This window comes from Myzus persicae, unplaced genomic scaffold (genome assembly GCF_001856785.1).
Source record: "Myzus persicae strain clone G006 unplaced genomic scaffold, MPER_G0061.0, whole genome shotgun sequence".
NCBI classification, from domain to species: domain Eukaryota; kingdom Metazoa; phylum Arthropoda; class Insecta; order Hemiptera; family Aphididae; genus Myzus; species Myzus persicae.
Genome location: NW_019101202.1, coordinates 400,223 through 421,987, shown reverse-complemented (window position 1 = coordinate 421,987; position 21,765 = coordinate 400,223). Strand labels below are relative to the sequence as shown.

The following is a 21,765-nucleotide window of genomic DNA, read 5'->3' as shown; positions in this document are numbered from 1 at the left end:
TGAACGCAGATGTTATTTTATACGGTTCGAACGTCCCAACAGATTCAGAGAGAATATCGAGAAAAATGGCCAAGAAAACAATAATATGTAACTGCAGCAGCGCACGAAACTGTTTCTTTTCCTCCTTTTTTTTTTTTTCAACAACGTCCCGACCATTTTTTCGGGTTCAACCGAACACCGCCCGGGACCGTCTTTCGGGTGCATAACAATATATTTGTCTGTTTGTCGTCGTCGAATTGCTATCGGCGAGGTAAACCTTTATTATTATTATTATTATATAACCATAATATAAAATTACGACGTGTGGCAAATAAAACAACGACGACTAAACCGCACTCGTGGCTAACCTACAACGGTCCACGACGGTTTAAAAAGACACTGTGTGGTCGTCTAAATAGTGCAAAATACAACCCTTATAATAATAATGTTTTTTGACCAACTGTAAACGATATAAATCCGACACAAGGCTTAAAACTAGAAAGTCTACCAGTGAAAATGGGGTGCCAAAAAAATTATTGTTCTTCTGAAATACTTATAAGTACAAAACGTATCTATTTATAACTAATATTCTAGTTGAATTATATTTTTTTCTCAAAAATATGATACCATCTCGGGTACTTGTGTAGGAGTTGAACAAATCTGTTGGAATTGATTCATGACCAAATTCTACGATCTAATGAGTAGTCATTTATAACACATCCACATCTATAATTATAACAACACTAGAGTTGGATAACATGTGTATTCGTGCTATGGTTATCAAAATAAATTTGGTATAAACACCAGTTTGACAGGCCGAAAAATAGCATGGAACCGCATTTTCATATTTTAGTTTTGGTGTATTTATTATCACACAATGTTACGTTTTATCATTTCGTCAGATGATTTTTTTCTCCGTGTCACTACTGCAACGGCCCCCGGGCTTTCGGACAGGTCTCACCGTACGCGAAAGCGCTGCGTCGTCGTCTATCGACATAATACTTTATTTTTATCACGCGACAAATATTATTATTATGGTTTACTGTCGTCCGCCGTGCTCACCAATACAATAATATAATATATTATATATTGTAGTATTGTCCGGGCGTGATGCTTTTCAACAATAGAACAGTATTATACGGTATATAGTGTTGTAGTCGTCAGATCCTTTTGGCGGAAAAAAAAGAATAGTTCGAGCGCCTCGCCGTGGTCGTCGTGTAATAATAATAATATTTTCGTCCTTGGCTCTGTCGACCATGATATATAATAATGATTATAATTGTCGGTGAAAAAGAATAAAGCTCGTGTCGTCGTGTCCCTTCGGTGGTTGCGGCGAGGTATGTCAAACGGACAGGCGAGTTAGCTCCGGAAGGGGGCAATTATTACTCTGGACTTTTGACCGATAAACACATGCATAATATTACACAGATATTTTGTTATACTTTGTACGGGGCATCACGTATGCGCCTCATTCGGCTCTGGTGCACGTACACGTGCCTACGTGACGCGCCGGCCGCAGGACCTCTTAAATCTCTCCGCCGCCGCATACTCTCGACCCGGATAAACCCCCTCCCCCACAACTGGATCCTCCCGTTTGGGGTTTTCGGCCGAGGGCGAGACGTTAGAATATATTTACATAACGTGGAAAGAGTCGGGTGCGCGCGTTACCCCTCAGTATATAACATAGGTGCCGACAATAACCAGTGGGTTGACGTCGGAGGTTTTTTTGGAAATCCCCGGCACCCGCGCCATCGCAAACACCCCCCCCCCACCGAAGTGTGGAATATTATCATTAGGTTAGGTCCGAGAAACGCTTTCGGGACGTCCAATCAAACGAATTCCACCCGTGACCCCACTTTCTCTCCGCACACCAAGAGTGCACAAATAATGGGCACGTCGGTCGGTCCTCGTCGATACGATACAACAACGATAATACAAATATTAATAATAAAAATATTATTACACTATCCCAAAATCTGCAGGAATTCGAGTGACATCCGGGGTGGTGACGACGGAAATATGCCGACAGAAGAATCTGGAGATCGCTGCAGCAGAGTCGGTCACGCACCGCCGAGTCGAGCCAAAGGCGAATACTCCGTAGCTACGAATTAATTTATATTTACGACGGGATAGTGACGGTGGCAGCAAAAAAAAGGAAAAAAAAATAAACTGTACGTTTTATGCAGTTGGGTCATTGCACGCCGGTTCGGGGATGAATAAACGCCTATGGTGGGGGGGGGGTGTTTGCTGCAGCTGCAGTGTTGCAGTATCCTACCACTTGTACTCTATGCACAGATTGTGTGTATAAGGTTCGACGACAGAAATTTTGTTGTACGTTTAAATAACAAAAGTAATCACCTATCATCACTCTGCACACAAAAACAACATGTAAAGAAGTTTAAGGAGTGTGCCGTTACGATTTGATCGGTGCGTTTTATACTGATTAAAATAGGATCGTCTATGGTTTTTGAAGGATTCGCCAAAAGCGTTTTTGGGACGAGTATAAAATAGATGGTTTAAATAATAACAATATGTTAAATAACGCATTGCACGCGCCTCACCCCTCCTCCCACCGCCAACGAAAATGATCACTGGGGCCCGTATTTGACCGCTGTTTTGCTCTATTTACGTCAATTCCACCCGCATGAATAAAAAACGAAAAAGAAAACAACGACCCCGCATCGGAATGGAAATAGGGCAAACTTCCAAGAGTAAAATGGATCGTGAGCGTAAAAAACTAAGGGTTTTAGTATCTGGGTCCGTAAAAAAAAAAAACCATTAGCCGTGTGACAAAAAGAGAAAAAGAACATTAGCAGAGGAAGTTTCTCGATGTATTATTTTTGTTCGGCATTCGACTACGACTATCGCGCCCAATGTCTCTCTCTCTCTCTCTCTCTCTCTCTCTCTCTCTCTGAAAAGTGCGCCTTTCGTCGTCCTTTACACTCGTACTGCCACGTCTGCTGTGGTGCGGCACTCGGTTACGCTTCTGTCGGGTGATTTAGGTCTATGAGGTGCACGTCTTAACTTTGGCCAAAACTTCGATCTAAGGACATCCGGTTTCCTGTTTTTTTTTCGCCATTTTTATTCTCGTTGAAATATGATAAGCACGATACCATTAACAAGCGCGTGACACTAATAAACGAAGAAATAAACGTTATCATATTTTGTCCAATGACAATAATAATAATAATAAAGTTATGTTAGCTTCTCTACTCGTCGTATTTAAAACACCGGAACTACTTTAAACTGTAGGTTCTTGTACAAATACGAGAAATAACGGTTACACGCCATAATTATTCACCGTTGGCGAAATTGTTCAATTAGATACCTACTTAACGGCATATATATATTTATGCACATAAAACGTTTACTGTTTAAATTTAAAATATAAAAGGATTAAAGGTAGAATATTTCGTAAAATTAAATTTTGCGCTTTGTGTTTTAAGAGCTTCCGTTTAATAACTGGTAAAATTTGTTTATTTGCTTTTAAACGGTATACATGAAATACCTAGCGTAAGAAAATGTTTTTTTTAAATGTACCTACATTTACTTTGATTATTATTTATAAAAACTCAAAGCTGCTAATGTCTTAAATAAGTACTGAGGTTTAAATAATCAATAATAATACATTAAAATAATTGTATTATGAAAGCTTGTTGCGTATATGTTTTTCTGTAATGGATACTAATTAGTGAAAAATATTCAACTATGATTTCAATTTTATGATGCTGTTAAAAAAATATTAAAATATTATTTACAACTGAACAAGGCAGTATAAATTTCTTTATAAGTAGACATAGACCATTGAGGACCGTGTAAAACATAAAATTACACTATTAACTTGTTTTTAAATACATTTTTATTGCATTATATTGCGATCAAAAGAGTTATTACGTTCGTTAATTAAACTGATATTTCTGTTTATAGACATCAACAAATTTTTGATGATCAAAATTGATATACTTCGGTTCTTTTTATTTCAATTAATTAAAAGTTAATAATCAACGTTTGAAACATGGACGGAAGATGTCAAACATTATATTATAGTAAATTTAATCAAATATGAAAAGGTAATAAGTGACAATTCTGTTAAATTAAAATTTACATAATTTAAGTATAACATAATTTTTTATAATAATTAACGATGTTTTTATTATTATTTTTGCGCATATAATTAAAATCCATAATATGATAAAAGGAAGGAAATATATATTTGAATTAAAATAACTTGTACCATAGTAAAATAAATATAAAATAACATATTATTTAATTTTGAGGAGATAAATTATGTAACTATAATTGCATTATTAAACATAAATACAGTTAATTAAAAAACAGCTGAGTTTACTTACGTAAATGATTTACCAAAAAATTACTTTATAATATTTTTATTGACAGATCGGATCAATTCTATTTTTAATGCATTGGTCAATACACATTAAAATACGTTAAACAATTTATGTAATCCCCTCACGGTTTGGTAAAAAAATAATTTGAAACGAACTAACTTCAGATATTAATTGAATGAATAAACCTTCTATGCAACTATTAACTACAAACAATGCTGTTTGATGTTTTGATACATTTTGTTTTAAATAAAGTTATTAGTGAAGCTATTAGTTAACGGAATACTAAAACTCGGCAGATTACCGTCCTGTTATAATATATTATAAATAATTGAATACCGGGTAAGTTGGTTTTTTATTTGATGAACATTTGAAAACAATGTTAGATTGTAATATGAATGTTGGTGATGTAAACATTATATAGTTATAAAAATATAGTTAGGCTGAAATACCACACAATTATTTGGCCCATAACTATAAATTATACTTATAATAATTTATCATAACGAATTTCAAATGTTACTCAGTCAGTATCAGAATAAATATAATTTTAACATGCACTGATTTGAAGTAACATAAATGCATTCGAAATACTTCGAATTCACAAAATATTTTATTTAAAATTCATTTTCTATATTACATATTAGGTGAAGAAGTATTACAAAAGTACAACTCTAACGAGGGAATTTTGATAATTTTTGAATAATATGGTCCGTTGACCATCGAGAAATAGCAGGGAATATTCTTAATAAGAATGTAATGTATAGACTGTGAGCGTAGGTTTTATTAAAGTAATTTCGCTAAAATTTTACAACGTAAGTTATCCGAAAAACGAACGGAGAAAATCAAATAAAAATAATTATAATATAAACAAGGAGGCAATGTTCAGCGTATCGCTGCAGTATTTTCCTATTTCTTTTATAAACTGTAAACGAAACTCCCAGGAATTTTCCATTGCTACCGATGGCATGTTGTTCCCGGACGGGGTTTACACACACATGTACGCCATTATTCCCTATAGCTGTACTGACAAGGAATCGACCGCATAAAAACCGAACGGAGTGTTTAACACGACATAATACTGTGTAGGAATTATAAATAGAGCACGGTACTTAAATTATCGAACTTTAAATATTCCGATGCGAGTACCTATATATGGCATTATATTATTATTATTATTATTATTACAGCGACCGATCGCGTCCCGGTGAAATAATTGGTATTGGAAAATATAAATATGCGAACATATTGTTGTAAAGCTCCTCGTTTATTATTACCATTTATAATACGGGTATATAGAACCGGCTGCACGTAGTCTAAGCTCCGGAGACTGTGAAATCGTCTGTGTTTATATTATAATATAATATATATATATATATATTATTAAGTATTATATACCTATTTCGATCTTATTACTGTTTTCAAACTCCAAAGGTCTTTTGAAATTAATAATCGGTTCGAGCATTCTGGGAAATGAGCTTATAAAATGCTTATATTATATTTATGCACTTCAAATGGAGTTTTTTTTTTTGTCAATAAATTGCTAAAGTAAAAATAAATACACTACGGAGAGGTTTTCTTTTCACGGAAAATTAATTATTCAAACGATACTATAATTAGGTAGTTATAAGGAACGCCAAAGCCATGAAGGTTCAAATCCGAACTGCAAGTATAGAAAAAACCAAATATATATCACAATGACACAATATTTAAAATTCGAGTTAAGATAAGACTAATTAATATTAACGTCAATGTTTTATTCGAATCTTAAAGCGATTGAACTATCATAACTCGTGAGGTCTTGAATTTTGCTCTGTGACATTATGTTTAGTGCGTATATATTATATATCATAATCTTGGTTGACTTCTGAAAGCGAGGGGACACATTCATCCTCCCCTTTAAGTTCGAATTTTTTTTATAAATAAAGCTATAGTTCCTATAAAATAAAAGTAAAATGCCGATGTCGGATCGTCATCGAAGAATTAAATTAAATTAAATTAAATTTTGGTTTATGGTATTTTTTTTATGCTTTTTCGATTTTAAGATTTTATATATGCTGATGATATAACTTAGACATAAAAGACGTATAAAACAGTGAAATATTTGATTTAATTGTAAGTTATTAAATAAGATCAAGTGAACATAATATAATTAATACAAACAAAGCAAAAAAATGAGTGGACTCTATCTGAAAAACATATTTTATGAATACAAATTGTAGACGTTAGCTGTAAAATAAAACTTGCCAAGTTTTTGAATATAAGTTTTTGAAATTTTCAGTGAATGTCCATTGTTCCGCAAGACTGCTGGTGGGAAAATGTCCAAATACAAGTTCGTTATTATTATTGAATTATACTTCATACTTCGTCTAAGGCCGCAACAACCTTTGTCTCGTTAAAAACCGTCAGTGTCACATGAGCTCATTTAAACAGAGTGGTCATTCTTTATAATAATATTATACACACAACGTCTGACATTGACTTTATTTTACTACATTTTTTCCCCCATTTTTCTTATAGATTAAATTATGATATTCGAGTAAAAAAACTTTACTTTTTTAATCAACGTTAAAAATGGTTGAATTAAAAAAAATATATATAATACATGTGTATAATTATTATTATTTTACATGTTAAATAATTATCAACATTCAAACAGTTATTTGTTTATTTAGTTTAAATTATTGATTTGAACATTGTAGTTTTCTTTGCAGTATATTTTTTTACTTGCAGACCTTCATACAGAATATTTCGTTTTGTGGTTATATTGCCATGCAGTTGTCGGTTACCAAATAAAACGGTTTCAATTAAATTTCTAATTACCTTTTCATGTAAAGGAAATTATACACATAAAGCGTTTTAGGTGGTCTAGAAAAATGTATTTTAATTTCGTTTTATATCTATAAAATCTTGAAAACTTTAAACTTAGTTTCAGATTTTCAGCGGAACGGGGGACATGTTAATTTCTTATAGATATGCAAATTTGTTAATTGAAAATCAATCTCTACTGGAGTAAAAGCGCTATGACTTGTGCATATGACGTCTTAATATTTGATAAAAGAATCTGGAGGAATGCAAATTACATTTATATAGAGTTTACATAATTATTTTGCAAGGCATTCATAAATGGTGCAAAAACCATTAAAGGTTTAAATAACGTGGAATACGGAACAATGAACACAAATCAATGGCCAATTATAGGCTGGAACACGAAATTTAAATCAATAAAATCACGGGCACAACCGAATTATTTTCTAAAAAAAAGACCTCATCATTACGGTGTGTCAGTACCTACGGTAAATATGCATTCGCTTTCGAACGAATTAATCCACAGGGATTTAGGCCCGAGTACGGTACGAGTTGACGTTTTCTAGCACACAATATTATGTTAAAGTGCATTTAATCGATTGTAATGTCAAAGTTCTATGTTTAGTAAATAATTGGTATAGAATAATATTATATTATTCCATAGATTTACGATAGGAGCATCTTTTGGCTGTCGTTATGTTTTAGTGTTTTTAACCCGCGAATACCTCAAACATTCTTTATACTATGACGCTGGGAGATATTTTATAGGTAATATATGTAAAAGGCTAGAAAAAGATAGCCAAGGCTAGCAACTCTAATTTTCAATATAAATTCGGCACTCGAAAACGATTATTTGTCACCCTTGATTCACGGCTGCGAATTTATTCGATACAGTGAATATGAGACATATTTCTGTGTTGTAGATTGTTGATTACAGCTCAGATACCTACTAACTATTTTATATTTCTATTTCCATCAAACATGTTTTTTTGCGTTTCTATAATATTTTTTTAATGATTTATTTGAATTTATTGGTATTCAATTACATATGAGCTGGTTGGGTATGTTTGTGCAGTTTTCAGTATTCCATGCACAATCAAAACTCAAAAGTCTTCTCTTGAAAGTAAAATGTACAAAAACTCTTCTCTCACTTTATAATGCTTCAAATCGTATCAGTGTATGGTATACACATTTTATTAAAGTACATTAATATGATATTATTGATTCTACAAGTTTCTAACATTTAAAAATATAATAATGCGTTTATAATGTTTTATTATGAACCGGTGATTTTGTAAATTTTCATTTGAATGAGTAATTCTGAAGAGTTTGTAAACAATTACATTCGATTTTTTGATATTTTTTCAAATAAAGTTTTTAAAACTTTACGATTTTCGTTTACTTTCAAAATAATATTGGAAAGTTTGCTGTTCTATTCAATAAGTTCATTTTCGGAGAATAAAAATGTTCATTAGTACATGTTTCACTGGCAATTAAAAGATATTTTACCGTGATTATAATATTGTACATGCATAATACGTAGTTTTTACAGCTTATCCAATCAAAATATCCACACATTATGGTTTGGACATAAAGCTTAGGTAAGTACATAATGTTATTATGATCAACAATAAAAAAAAATAATAAAAATATATGATCATTATTTAATACTCATTGCGTGTTCACAGTTTCAACTAATTTTATCTATATATGTAAGGAAGTTTTTTAATGAAAAGAAATCGAATAATTTTGTTTAAGCTTTTGTTTGCTTTAACACAGATGTGTTATCTGTGAATATTATTTAGTAATGTCATTCAATGTGTGCTTACAATTGAATAATATCATAAGCAGAAATGTCGTACGAAGAATACAATTGATTTAGTTAATGTCGATAGGAAACAGTACGATCAGACCTTTATTTTTATTCGCATTGTAAATAGCAAAAACAAAATGCATACAGTGAGCAAATAATATTATTAATATTATTGTTATAATTTTTCATAAGACGGCGCCTTGTATATGCAATTTGAATGCAACATATTGTGTTAGAATACTGAAGGCTTTCAAATTTTTATTCAATTAAAAATGCAGTTACGCTATGTCCTACTACACCGTTTTTAATAATAATGGACAATTTTATTAGCATATAATGCACTTAATCAAGTTTATCTAATTAAAACATACTAGTACGAACTAATGAAAATGTTGACCTAGCAAAAACAAATATTTTTTATGTCGAAAAACAATTATGAATCGTACTTAAATTATAATTTAAACAAGCATAACATATTTTCTTTTTTTGTATATCTTTTCATCTACGGCCTACCTATTTCTCGACGAATATAATATATTGCGTGTCATGTTAATAATGCCAATTGCTATTGAAAGTATTTCTTACACAAGCAATGAATCACGGTAGTGAAATATGGTGGTTCTATTTTTTATATATCGAAATATCAACTATAATAAGAATAGTAATAATAATATAGTATACGGTGCCCGCCGAGAATATAGGAATTTATGGTCGGAGATGCATGCATATTTTATATGGTCCGGTAAAAATATTATTTTTTAATAATCACTTTGGCACGTTAAAAACATTGGCTACAAACACGGTCAGGCCGGATACAAAATATAAGTCAGTAGATTAAAACATCACAGTAAAACAAAATTTGATTTAAAATCGAGCAGGTCGGGACTGCAGATGGTAAATGTGACTTGACGGACCTAACTCGGCATCCCCCAGTAGTCGCGGCGCCGATACACAGTGTATAATATTATATTCTAGGAAAATCGTGATCAGTTTATTAATATTATATCTATAGATAAAAAAGAAATGGATGTGCTTTCCACATAATATATTGTGTGCAGGACGAAAAGAGAGCACTTTTTCCTCATTAAATTAATTTAAAATATTATAGTGTGATTAAATTATTGTTATTATTGACTACATTATTATATTACATTGTCATAAACACGAATCATTTTGTTTTGTTTTCATTATCACAAAACAATAAAGTCCACACATAAAAACTATACACAGTAACCATTGCATACCACTGTGGTATCTGGAGGAGTTATCCTTGTGCTCCGTGTATCCATCCATTTCTCTGTTATCTATGATCGTATTATGTGCATTGCAAATATCTTACCTTTGACGGGAGTGCTCCTCCTCCGCCGCCGGTCGATGACAGCGGTTCGGCGCTGAGCAGCTTTTGCAGCTGACTGGGCGTCGCGTCGTGCGGCTGCTGCTGTTGGTGGTGCGGCGCGACGGACGAGGACGTCGTGGACGACGACGACGACGACGACGTGGACGACGACATCGACGGCGAAGAAGACGACGCGGCGGACGCGGACGTCGACACCGAAATGGCCGACATGGATCCGAACGCCACCGTGGTGGACGCGGACGATGACGACGAGGACGACGCGGACGACGCGGACGACGACGACGAAGTCGGCGCTCCGGCGGCCACCGTGGTGGACGTGGTGGCCGCGGACGAGCCGGGCGGCGACGGCATGGGCGCGGGCGCGTACTGTATGCAACCGGAACTCGTGGACGAGGACGGCGACGCGGGTGGCGAGCCCTGATTGGACGACGGCCGGTGGTGGTGATGGTTCTCCGTGTGCCGGCGCAGCGACCGCGCGTCGCAGTACGACTTGCCGCATCCGCTGGCCTTGCACTCGAACGGTTTTTTGTGCCGGTGCGTCAGCATGTGTCCGTTCCTGTCAGGACATGCACATCGTCACCATTTTGTTCACGCGGGGTGGTTTTTTAAAATTTTTGCATTTGGGCATGACTGCCGGATGGAATGCATGCAAGTGTCCAGATGGTATAGCGTTACTCGGCGCAACCAGGGAGCGGGAAGGGATGGTTCGGGGGGGGGGGGGCTCAAGTATTTTCATAGCATCAACAAGTATAGTATTACGTTGGACAAGTAATTATATTGTATATAATATCCATGTATTATAATCACGAAATATTATGTTTTTTTTCATTCGGTACAAAATTGCCGTCAAGAAACTAACTACGGCGCAAGACCATATATCGAATTGAACATTAACACTGAAATCGATGTTGTTCGTTTATTAATAAAAATTAAGTCTTATGGGAAACACAATAATATTTTAGCTACATAATTAAAATGATAGTAATTTTGTATGGAAATACAATTTTTAATTTGTCAATCAATGTGCACCAAGCCATGTAAATCTATTGATGTAAATGTATGTATTTTATTATAAGCTACTTACAAATATTATACAAACCCAAAGTGGAGGGTTTAGAGTGTATTGGAAACTTTCAGATGAGCTAACAGAGAAATATATAAAAGTTTTGCCACCGACAAAAACAATTGTCATATTGTTTTCGATGACTAGTAGTTTCGCTGACCGGGAGGAGAGGTTGGTATCATATTTACTATTCGATGTGACCTCTTAGGAGTGAGTAGAAAGCCGAATACCGAAATATTTATAGGAAATACCTTCGGAAAACGTCGTCATATAATTTGGGATATGATATAAAAAAAAACCACCCTGCATAGATTATAATATCCAAGTAGTACCCAGTAATGATATCAAAAATTAGTCGCCTGGAAAACGTATCGAACCTAAAATCACCCTAAGAACGTTCATACGGCACCTTCAGTCCATCCCGCCAGTAGTATTGTCGCGGTGGATAACAACTCGTCCCTCAATCCACTGACCTTGACCCGATTACCGTTTCACACGATATAGCTAATGGGTATATAAATCGGAAACGCGTAAATGGCGTACGCCATCCGAATAATAATGATAAACGACACTGAAAATCGTCTTTTTTTCTATAGGTAATGTTTTCTCATCCACCCGTCGTCGAGTACGAGAAAAAAAAATGCTTTGAAAAATATATTTTTCATTCTCGTGGGACCATCGCGGCGACATTATCAACGAAAACGTTGTGAAGTAAACTAATTAAAACGGATTTGACGGCCTTACGGAAATACACGGTAAGATAACGCGGTAATAAACGCGCCGAAAAGCAGAAGACCCTTTTTGCGGTGGACATTTTATAACAACACTTTTAGCGTTTGCCAGGACGATAAAAGTATATATATTTTAATAGGTGTGTGTGTGCGTGTGTGTGTACTTTTAAGGATATATATAAGCGCGTTGTGCGGCGGCGTGAACCTATGTCAAAATTATCATCATCTCGTTATGTGTTGCAGACCTGCATGGTTCACGAATAATCGGGGGCATTATAATAATAACTATTACATTTTTTTAAATTCTTTTTTTTTTTTTTATTATTATTAATTTCCACGGTGTAGTAGAAAAATGTCCGTTCATTCAAAAACATTTATTTACACCATGACCGCACCCCATCCCGCCACAGCGCGTATAGTAGCGAAGTAATTGTTTTATTTCCTTCTCATTGTACCCACGTTTCCCGTGGTCGTGTATATATGTACACGAATGTACGTATACGTATGCATGTATATATATATATATGTATACGCATACACTACGCAGCCAAGCACTAGAATTTTATCCACGGTACTTTTTTTTTTTCCACCGTGATAATATAATGTCGGAAATGAAACAGTGGGATTTGGCGTATTATTACAGAATCGCCGAAACACGAGCACGGTCGGAAATGCTAACGACTATTGTTCAAAGAACAATCCGGATAAAGTTCTCTCGTCGTTTTCTACACTGGAACACTGTGCGGGCAGAGCGGTAGTGCCAGGTCCTGGTATACGGTATAGTACCGGTGGGTGGGGGTGGGGGGGCTGAGTGAGTAGTGGTTCGGGGGACGGGAGGGGCGTGGCGTTAATAGATTTATAGCTGTATTACAGCGCCGAAATTATTGCTCCGGTTTCCCTTCGGCTGATATACGACCTAACCCGGTGTGGGTGTGTGGGTGCTTGTGTGCGTGTGTGTGTGTGTGTGTATGGGAATCCGCCCTCTCGTATACCTGGTTGAGTGTTTTCTTCCTTTTATTTTTTTTTTCAACTCCTCTGCCCGTCCCTCGCCCACGAGTACCCATTCCACTGTGCGTTATCGGCAAGAGAAACAACACACCAAAAACTAAATCATTGACAATCGATTGGGTCACGGGGATATAAATCGGTACCGGGATCGGAGACCATCCGAAAGGCTTGCGAGTCTATCCCTGTCGGCCGATCATCTTGGCTATTGAGAAACCAATTTTAGCAACCATTTATCTCGGACGGCAGGTAAGAAGGGCGTCCTCCGGGGATTCCTGGTTCTGACGATAGGGTTCGTTTAAAATATTATCGAGTTAGAGGGGACGAAATTGTTATTTCCGTCGGCGCTCCACCGACGGCGATGGCCAATTTCGTGATACATATTTTGCGAGTCGGCTTGGAATACGTGAAATATAAGCGTTCCCTGGTGACAATATTATTTTTCCTCTCAAAATGATTCGGGGACGTAAGTATTTCAAATGAATTTCTATTTTCAGTGTTTCAGAACTCTACGGAATCAATGTCAATCAAAATTCAATCAACAATATCAATCTGCACTGTTTAATGTGATAATTCATACGTTGAAATATAATATAATATAGAAAAATAGAGTACTATTACACGATGCACATCAAACGGAATAGTGGCTGTCAATAAATGCAATTAACATTTATATTTCAAACGATAATTTATTGTACTTAATATAGAATGAGACATTTTTTTTTATCCAAGCACTGTTATTCCGTTGTACATAATATAGTTATAACGCTATTGATCTTGTTGGACATTTATATTTTATTACTATTTGACACTATAGGTGTATGGAAGTTAATTATTTCACAAAAAATCTATTGCTAGTTATCCTGCTTACAGAATGTATTTTATCGCTCTTGAAAAATTAACGTTTGACGACAAAAATAATTACACTCAAAATAATTTAATTTATATATTTGTCCGATGATATTTTTATGCAGTATAGGACAATACTGCACAAAGATGATACTTTTGTTATTTATTTACACAGAGCTATCAAAATTACATTTTGAAAAATACATAAATAATATTCTAAACTTTAATTACACGAAACTTGAATAACGATAATACTATTATGATTGCGCTAAGTAAGGTTCATCATAAATACGCATTTCTGAAGTTTATGAAAGATTTAATAAATGCTAACATAATATATTAAATGTTTGAGCTTAGAGCAGTGTATTCTAAACTAAATATGAAATACCTATACGAACATATTTAAACTATTTATAAAATAAGTGTATTTAATTAAAATAGTTAAATAAATAATAATATGCTCGACATTTAATATTAGAACATCGGTGATGATGTTTTTAACGAGTTTAAAATTATTTAGTTATAAACTGCGTTAAAACTTAAAACATCGGTATCAAGAATATTGTTGTTGGAACACTCGATTATTGTTCTAACTCCGTGCATTTATTTATACCAAACCGGTATGTAGGACAACAACAATCATATTTCGAAAACAATGATTTATAATTAAAGCCGAGTAAACCCAACTAGGACGTTTAAGTTTAATCATAATGCTCATTTAGTATAAGTAGGCAGTCTATTTTTAATGAGAAATAGTCGTCTTATGGTTCTCTCGGGGTTTGTTTGCAAGAAACACACGCTGCTGGTTACTTAAAAAATTATTTTTAATTTTTTTAATTTTAAGACGAGCCCGGTGTTCGAACCATATTTCCAAAATTAAAAAAAAAAAAAACACAAAACTTTTGCATTGTTTTAGTTGAATTTAAATGAACTCCGTTCGTCCGCGTCTGACCTACATTACGAACGCACAACATCGCGCGGGCGGCACGGGGAGCGGGCGCAGAGGGCGAATGCCAAAGGATCTTATTTCGAAATAAGAGAAACACTGTCGAATTGACGTTTTCCATAGTTGGCATTTGAATGTTTAAAGGTTACGTATTCGTTCCATCAAACGGACAGCCGCCAGGAGCGTGATGGAAATGCTGTGTACGTAGGTATAATATGTATATTATGTATGCCCCGGCGACACGTGGGCGGGCGCCGTGAGTGAGTGGGTTAGGCGTGGTAGTCTTTGTCCGTTTTTAATTTTGTCCTCCTTGAGAAACACCTCACGTACCATAACCGAAAACGAGACTGTTTATGTGCGTATGTATATTATATATTATCACGCGCGTATGACGTTATTTTCCCGAATCGCCGATTTATCCACCCGGGAGGGTTGTCGGCCATTCGATTATTCACGCGTGTAGGTATATAACATAATGGGCGATGGTAGGCAATGCGTTGACCCGTTTTCCCAGACGTCGACGACGACACTGCCAAAAATGTGACCGGAATACATTTTCCAATTTACGGAAAAACCACTACGGGTATCAGGTTTTCTACGAACATTTATTTCGAAATAAATACTTTTGTTATTATTATTGTTATTGGCGCCGGCGTTGAACCTATGCGCGGTAATTCATACACGAGGATATTCCAAACAGCTTGTAAGGTCACGGGTGTGCACGTGCGAGTGTGAAATTTGTTGTTGGGAGGGGAGGGGTAGGAAAAAAAATACTATTTACGTAATAATATATCATGCACGCGCACAGGTACTTAGGCAATAACGCCGATGCGGTTATACTTATATCTCGGGCGGGGTTGCGTTTTCAATTTCCCGACGTAATGAAAACCGATACTTGTCGATGTACGTAAGTCGGGAACTCCGTCCAAGGGGATATTATAGGGTACAACAACCACCCACCGTACCAGCGTTAGCGGGACCGCTATCGGTTGCAGTGGCCGGAGGCTAGTGCTGCAGCTGCGGCGGCGGCGATGGGGTGGTGTTGGACGCTGTTGTCGGCGAGTCAGTGGTGGTTGTTGGGGTGGGGGTGTCGGTTGGAGGGATGGTGGCAGTGGTGGTCATAGCCCCTGGTGAGAGGTAGCGGGAAGTGGAGAAAAGGTCACAATAAATATGAAAAAAAGGTCCTATGTGAACATAAATTATTGTTAGGCTACGACCGTTCTCGGAGGTTTAAAAAAATAAATAATAAATAAATAAATAAAAATATATCTATGTAAATACGGTATAATTTGAAAATATCAACCGAGACGGATGAAATTATGATCGAGTGTGTATGTGTGCGGTGGTACAAAAAAAAAAAATATAATATAAACATAAAAAATAAAATACGCGAAAAAGTTAATATTTTTCTGGTGCACTTAGAATAACAGGTCGGTTCGATGGTTCATGCGCCACGCACATGATGTATGACGTATTTTACAATTATATATTTTAATACGTAGGCATAATATTATAATATGGATCGTTGATTTTTCTACAAATAATTAATATTATAATAGTACGTTGTACAAGGAAACACTTACAAGTGGTCTTGTCTTTTGAAAGCTTTGCTGCAAACGTTGCACACGTACTTCCGTTCGTCGCTGTGTGTCAACTTGTGTTTGGCCAGTGCAGACGCGTTCCCAAACACTTTCCCGCAGGTCTGTAACACACGAATTTTTAACGATTTTATTAATACTTAATGCATAGCATACCTGGTCATCGCAATAAAAATAATATAGTCCTCGAGGATCATTAATTTTCACCCTTACGACCATTGTATAGCATAACACTGTAATTGTTGCAATAATATTGTATTGCGTGCCTACACCAAGTGTGACGATAATAATTCGTGTACGACGAGCAAGATACCATTAGGCATTATGAGTGGCAGGTGGTCGTACAATGACGTGAAGGGTGTGTGCGGGGAGGGGGGGGTTAAATGTGGTATTGACAGTTTGACCGTCACCGGGAAGAAAAAATATAGGTATTTGTTTTGCACGAGCTCCTACGGCATCATTTCATATTGATGCTAAAAGCTATAAGTTGTACGTACATGACATCACATGTTACGTTCGATATTATAATCTGTCACACACTGTGTGTGGTCAACATGCACTTTTCAGATGTATGATTATTTGTTCGACTTGACTCCAAAGCGTTTAGACGTCGCGTGGAGTTAGCTCGTTTATTTCCGAACGCGACGTGTTTAAAAATGTCAGCGCCAAACAAAATATAGTATATTTTTCTCCGGAGACATCCCCGAATCGATTGGACCTAGAAAATAATAATCGGTCGACAACTGTTAGCTGATCAATAAATTAAAACCGCGTCGCTTTATTTGTTTTCGCTGTTACTCTTTTACGTCCCTGTACAATGTTCATCGCTATATAGATCACGATAAATATCATTTCAAAACAATATTCTTTTTTGAATGACAGATGACCTGTGTGATGTTCATCGGCCATTCGGCCATTACTCATTGCGAAGCGGTACAAAAGTTATGTAAAATGACGTTCGTTGGTAACATTTTTGATCAGCAGAATATATTATTTCGTGTTCTACTTGTTTGTATAGTCTTGTAAACGTTTGTCAACTACTTTATTTATCTCGTGTACTTGTGATAAACAAACATGTAATACATGTTATTGACATATTATAAATACTATTAAAACGCAACGTGTATATGCGTACACACAATGTAATTTAACTTCAAAACCTCATTAACATTATTCCAACGTGAAACAAACGGTTAAATATATTTGCACAGCAGAATATATTATAACGGTAATGTATTCATTTGAGCTTATTACAAGGCGATACTTTAAAAATTACACTGTTTATATTATTTTTCACTTTTTACAGTAGCGATAGTTTTAACTATCGATACTGTCAATTAAAATTCCACTATATTATCTATTTCACAGTATTTGAAATAATAATGATATACATAATAATAATAATAATAATAATAATAAAAGATTGGTTTGTACATCCGATAATTTCTATTTGTCTTTTTCCCACTCCGAACGTTATCCTAACGAGATTAATTAATTATAAATTCGTGTTGCTGCAGCGTTTACGATTGAACAGAACAAAAACTTGCAATTGCTAGCCTCCACCAATTTATTATTATAAAACGCTCGTTAATCAACGATCTTAATGTCTTCTTGAAGAATTTTAACGAGCACTCGTTAAAAAAGAACAAAAAATAGAAGACGAACAAAAAAGAAAGTGAACTACTTCCTTTTAGGTGGTCGGATAATAGGGGTGAGGGGAAATGAGATTTTACTTATTATTTGCAATTTGTGTACATAAATCGTAACGAACTAAGAAAAAAAACCTATTAAAATTATTTGAGACTGCTAACTTCTTCACGCGGAATGAATTGAATGTACATTTGGAAATTAACCGTTTAAAATCGTAAGGATTATTGTCCTAAAACTTCTAGTCGCGTTGGAATAAATTGCGCTACCTTAGCCCGCTGATTTATAACTCTTCCTCAATTTATAGGACTTTACAAACGTCCATTAAAGGTTTTCTGTAGAAATGTTTCTACTCTCATTGCACTTAGACCCAAATGTTGGGTTACTTTTCATCATCTCCTTTGCCTTATCCCATTTAGTCGCTGTCGGCTACCCGTTCTTCTCTTTAATCTTGCTTTTCGGAAACACCATAATGTTCTCACTTGGTATCGCGTTTAATATAATATATATATCACACGTACCTACATAAACGTTGGATAGATTTAATTCCATTATTAAACATTATTAGTATTTTACTAACCCCCTGTGTGGTTTATTATTGTTAAAAAATATGTGTTCAAAATTTTTTTTGGTGTTCATTTTATGAATTCGTTAAGGTTTGTGTTTTAATTTTGATGGCATTTTATTCAAATTAATATTCGACAAATTGTGTCTCATGGAACATTCAGACGCTTTATTATAATTGCAAAGAGCGCATATTGTACAACAACCACGGTTTACTCTGGTACCAATACACAAATTGTACTATATGTTTCATAACGGAACTTAAAATTATTTAAGTAAATAACTAAAATCAAACAGTTTAATTTGATGCATATGTCAAAAAATCTATTCAATAGTTATAATGCGCGGAAAATGCTTACAAATAAGTGTAACTTTTGTTGTGATAAAAATGAGAGTAAATATCGAAGTTTTAGTATTCGATATGTTAAAGTGCATATCTGGCAAGGAAAGGATTCGAGGACTGAGGCTGAGCACCCCTTTAAAAACAGATCTCTATTTGTCGTCTAGATAATCATGAACGATGAATGTTATCCATGGGAAATGAGAAAATTTAGCATTTCTTTTAGCTCATTAGTATAAGGAAAATACGATTTACATGTAGAGTACTTCACATAACATTGTTGGTTCCTTGTAGAATCCTCTTGAAGTGAACGCAGTTTCTCTCCGGTAAAAAAAAAAAAAAAACGATGGGAACGTATTATATTATTCTACTCGGGTGCTTCGGAAGTGAATAGGTGAAACAGCGAGTATAAAGTATAGTAAGAAGGCCACGGCAGACATTGCACACTAAGGTTTATTATTATTATGATTATGATTATAATGTTAGGTTGCGGTAGCTCTTTTTGAAGTGGCTTATTATTATTATTATTATTATTATTATTATTATTACGATTATTATTATTATTATTTTTTTAACTTCGGAGGACGAAGCGATGTGGTGGCTTCATTTTGATTCCGAGGGGTTGTAAACAGCAGCCGGCGGTCGGTCCACAGTCAAATTTAATGAAACGCATAACTTTTAAAACTTTACCCGCCAGCGATATTAAAACATAGTGTGCGTGTGTGAGAGTGCGGTATACCCCGTTATTTATTTATATCAGCCCACTCTCTTTGATGTTATAAAATGCAAATGTTCCCAATGTCTTCGTTAACCTCTCCCGCTTGTCATCAGACCTTTTGCTCTTTGGAGAGAATAATGTTTGCACTTGATATTTATTTCACGAATCATTGTAAACGTTTATCTTCGATGTCCCATTATAAATAAAGTGCCATCTTATTGGTATAGATTAAATTATTATTATTATGACTATGTATGCCACGCATGGCCGTTTCAGTTATAATTGTTCGAAAATTATGGGAAGAGTACCGCGGAAGGTTGACCTGACCTTTCAAAAATGAATACATGAATGACACTACGCTGTATTATACTTTACTATATTTTTAGGATGATCAATTTAGTGTATTTCATGTGAAACTATCTATAGAACGATCACCATTGCTGTTTTAAGTACACTTTATTCTGATGACGCATAAAAAAACGTGAATGATTTAAATTAAAAGATAATAATATTTCAACGATGATTTAGTTACTTTTATACGTACGAATGGACTATACATATTGATATTATAGGTTCAACGTGCATAATCTGTCTGTATCGTTTTTAACGGTCGGGGAGAAATGAAAGTAATTCGTTTTGAGCACGAGTCGTTCGAATGACAATAATAATTTATAAAGGCAAATAAATAATAATAACATCGATGCAAATCGATATTAAATTAAAGGGAATAAATGGCCATAATATATTCGGTAGTGCACCGAGGTTGTCGGAGTTTCGAATTCGGTATGGAAATTCCACGAAGACGAGGGGAAAATTATCGAGAAGAAGAATATATTATGGAGACGAGACGAATGTATATACTTTAATGTAAATAAACGCATAATATCTACGGTCTTATTTTTTTATCATTATTCTGGAATTCCGTTATCGTGTCCACCCGCATAAAAATCCAATACTGCAAAATTATTAATGATTTACGATGGGTATTTTTATTTTCACGGCCAGTTAAATCATCGTTCCGACATAGATACACGGATCGCGGTAGTCCGGGTTGATGCGTTTCGCAATTAGGCATAATATTCTAATATTTTCATAACGTCCCGTGATATCTGTCTTATTCAAGTAATTGGATAACCGTCAAATAAGGGTCGCGCTAAGTCGTTTATAATCTCTTATCCGTGTCCCTTGGTCCTTCGAGTCTCCTGCAGTCGATACATATTTCTCCGCTCATCGCGTCGATACTGAATCATTATCGTGTGCTGAGTTTCCTTTCCACCGAGTTCGATTGAAATAATACCACGACATAATATTATAATGTCTATGGCGCGTTCTTATTATATGTACCTATGCAATATGGAAACGATTTGTGGCACATTATTAGTAGACAACAATATTCCGAGTCGTCCGACCGTCGTAAAAATTTCCCAGCACGTCTCTCGCCCGGGAAAACTGTACGGAGCTGGTAACTAATGTTAAACCAACACGAATTATACGCGGATGAGCGTATGCACACATTGTTGTGCAGCGAGAATTCATATTATTATTATTATTATTATTATTATTATTATTCAACGGCACCGCAGCCCCGTAGTTCGGGGTCCAAAATGATACTGCGCGTATACCAGTGCAGGTACTTGTAGTAGCAATAGTATACATAATATTTGTGTTGTAAGTGCTTAAACAAATGATAAACTATTTATCGCCGACAATAGAAATTTGTATTACCTTAATTTATTTTGCATACACGTTGATTAACTCAAAACGGTCTACTCCGCGTTCTGCAGGCCGAGTGTGCGCTGCATAATATATATTATATTATACGCACTCCGCCGGCCGACGTGTACGAGAAGAATTAATAATTTTGTTCTTTTCACCTCCTCGACGCCCGTCGACCAGTTCGACTCAACCCGCACCGCCGTGTAATCATTTTTATTGTGTACGACCCATACAGAACACGGGTATATAATATATTGTGTGTGTGTGTGTGTGTGTGTGTGTGTG

The 21,765-nt window shown here is 35.3% G+C and overlaps 1 protein-coding gene across 2 annotated transcripts in view; it reads right to left on the bottom strand.

The window, feature by feature from the left end:
* LOC111028193 (serine-rich adhesin for platelets) overlaps nt 1–21,765 on the bottom strand; it is a 262,409-nt gene that overhangs the window by 56,743 nt on the left and 183,901 nt on the right. For both annotated transcript variants that reach the window (XM_022306743.1, XM_022306742.1), the window contains exons 6-7: nt 16,481–16,599; nt 10,286–10,859 (exon numbers count right to left, since the gene is read on the bottom strand). In XM_022306743.1, coding sequence (XP_022162435.1) covers nt 10,286–10,859; nt 16,481–16,599 — 693 coding nt within the window. The remainder of the gene's footprint in view (nt 1–10,285; nt 10,860–16,480; nt 16,600–21,765) is intronic.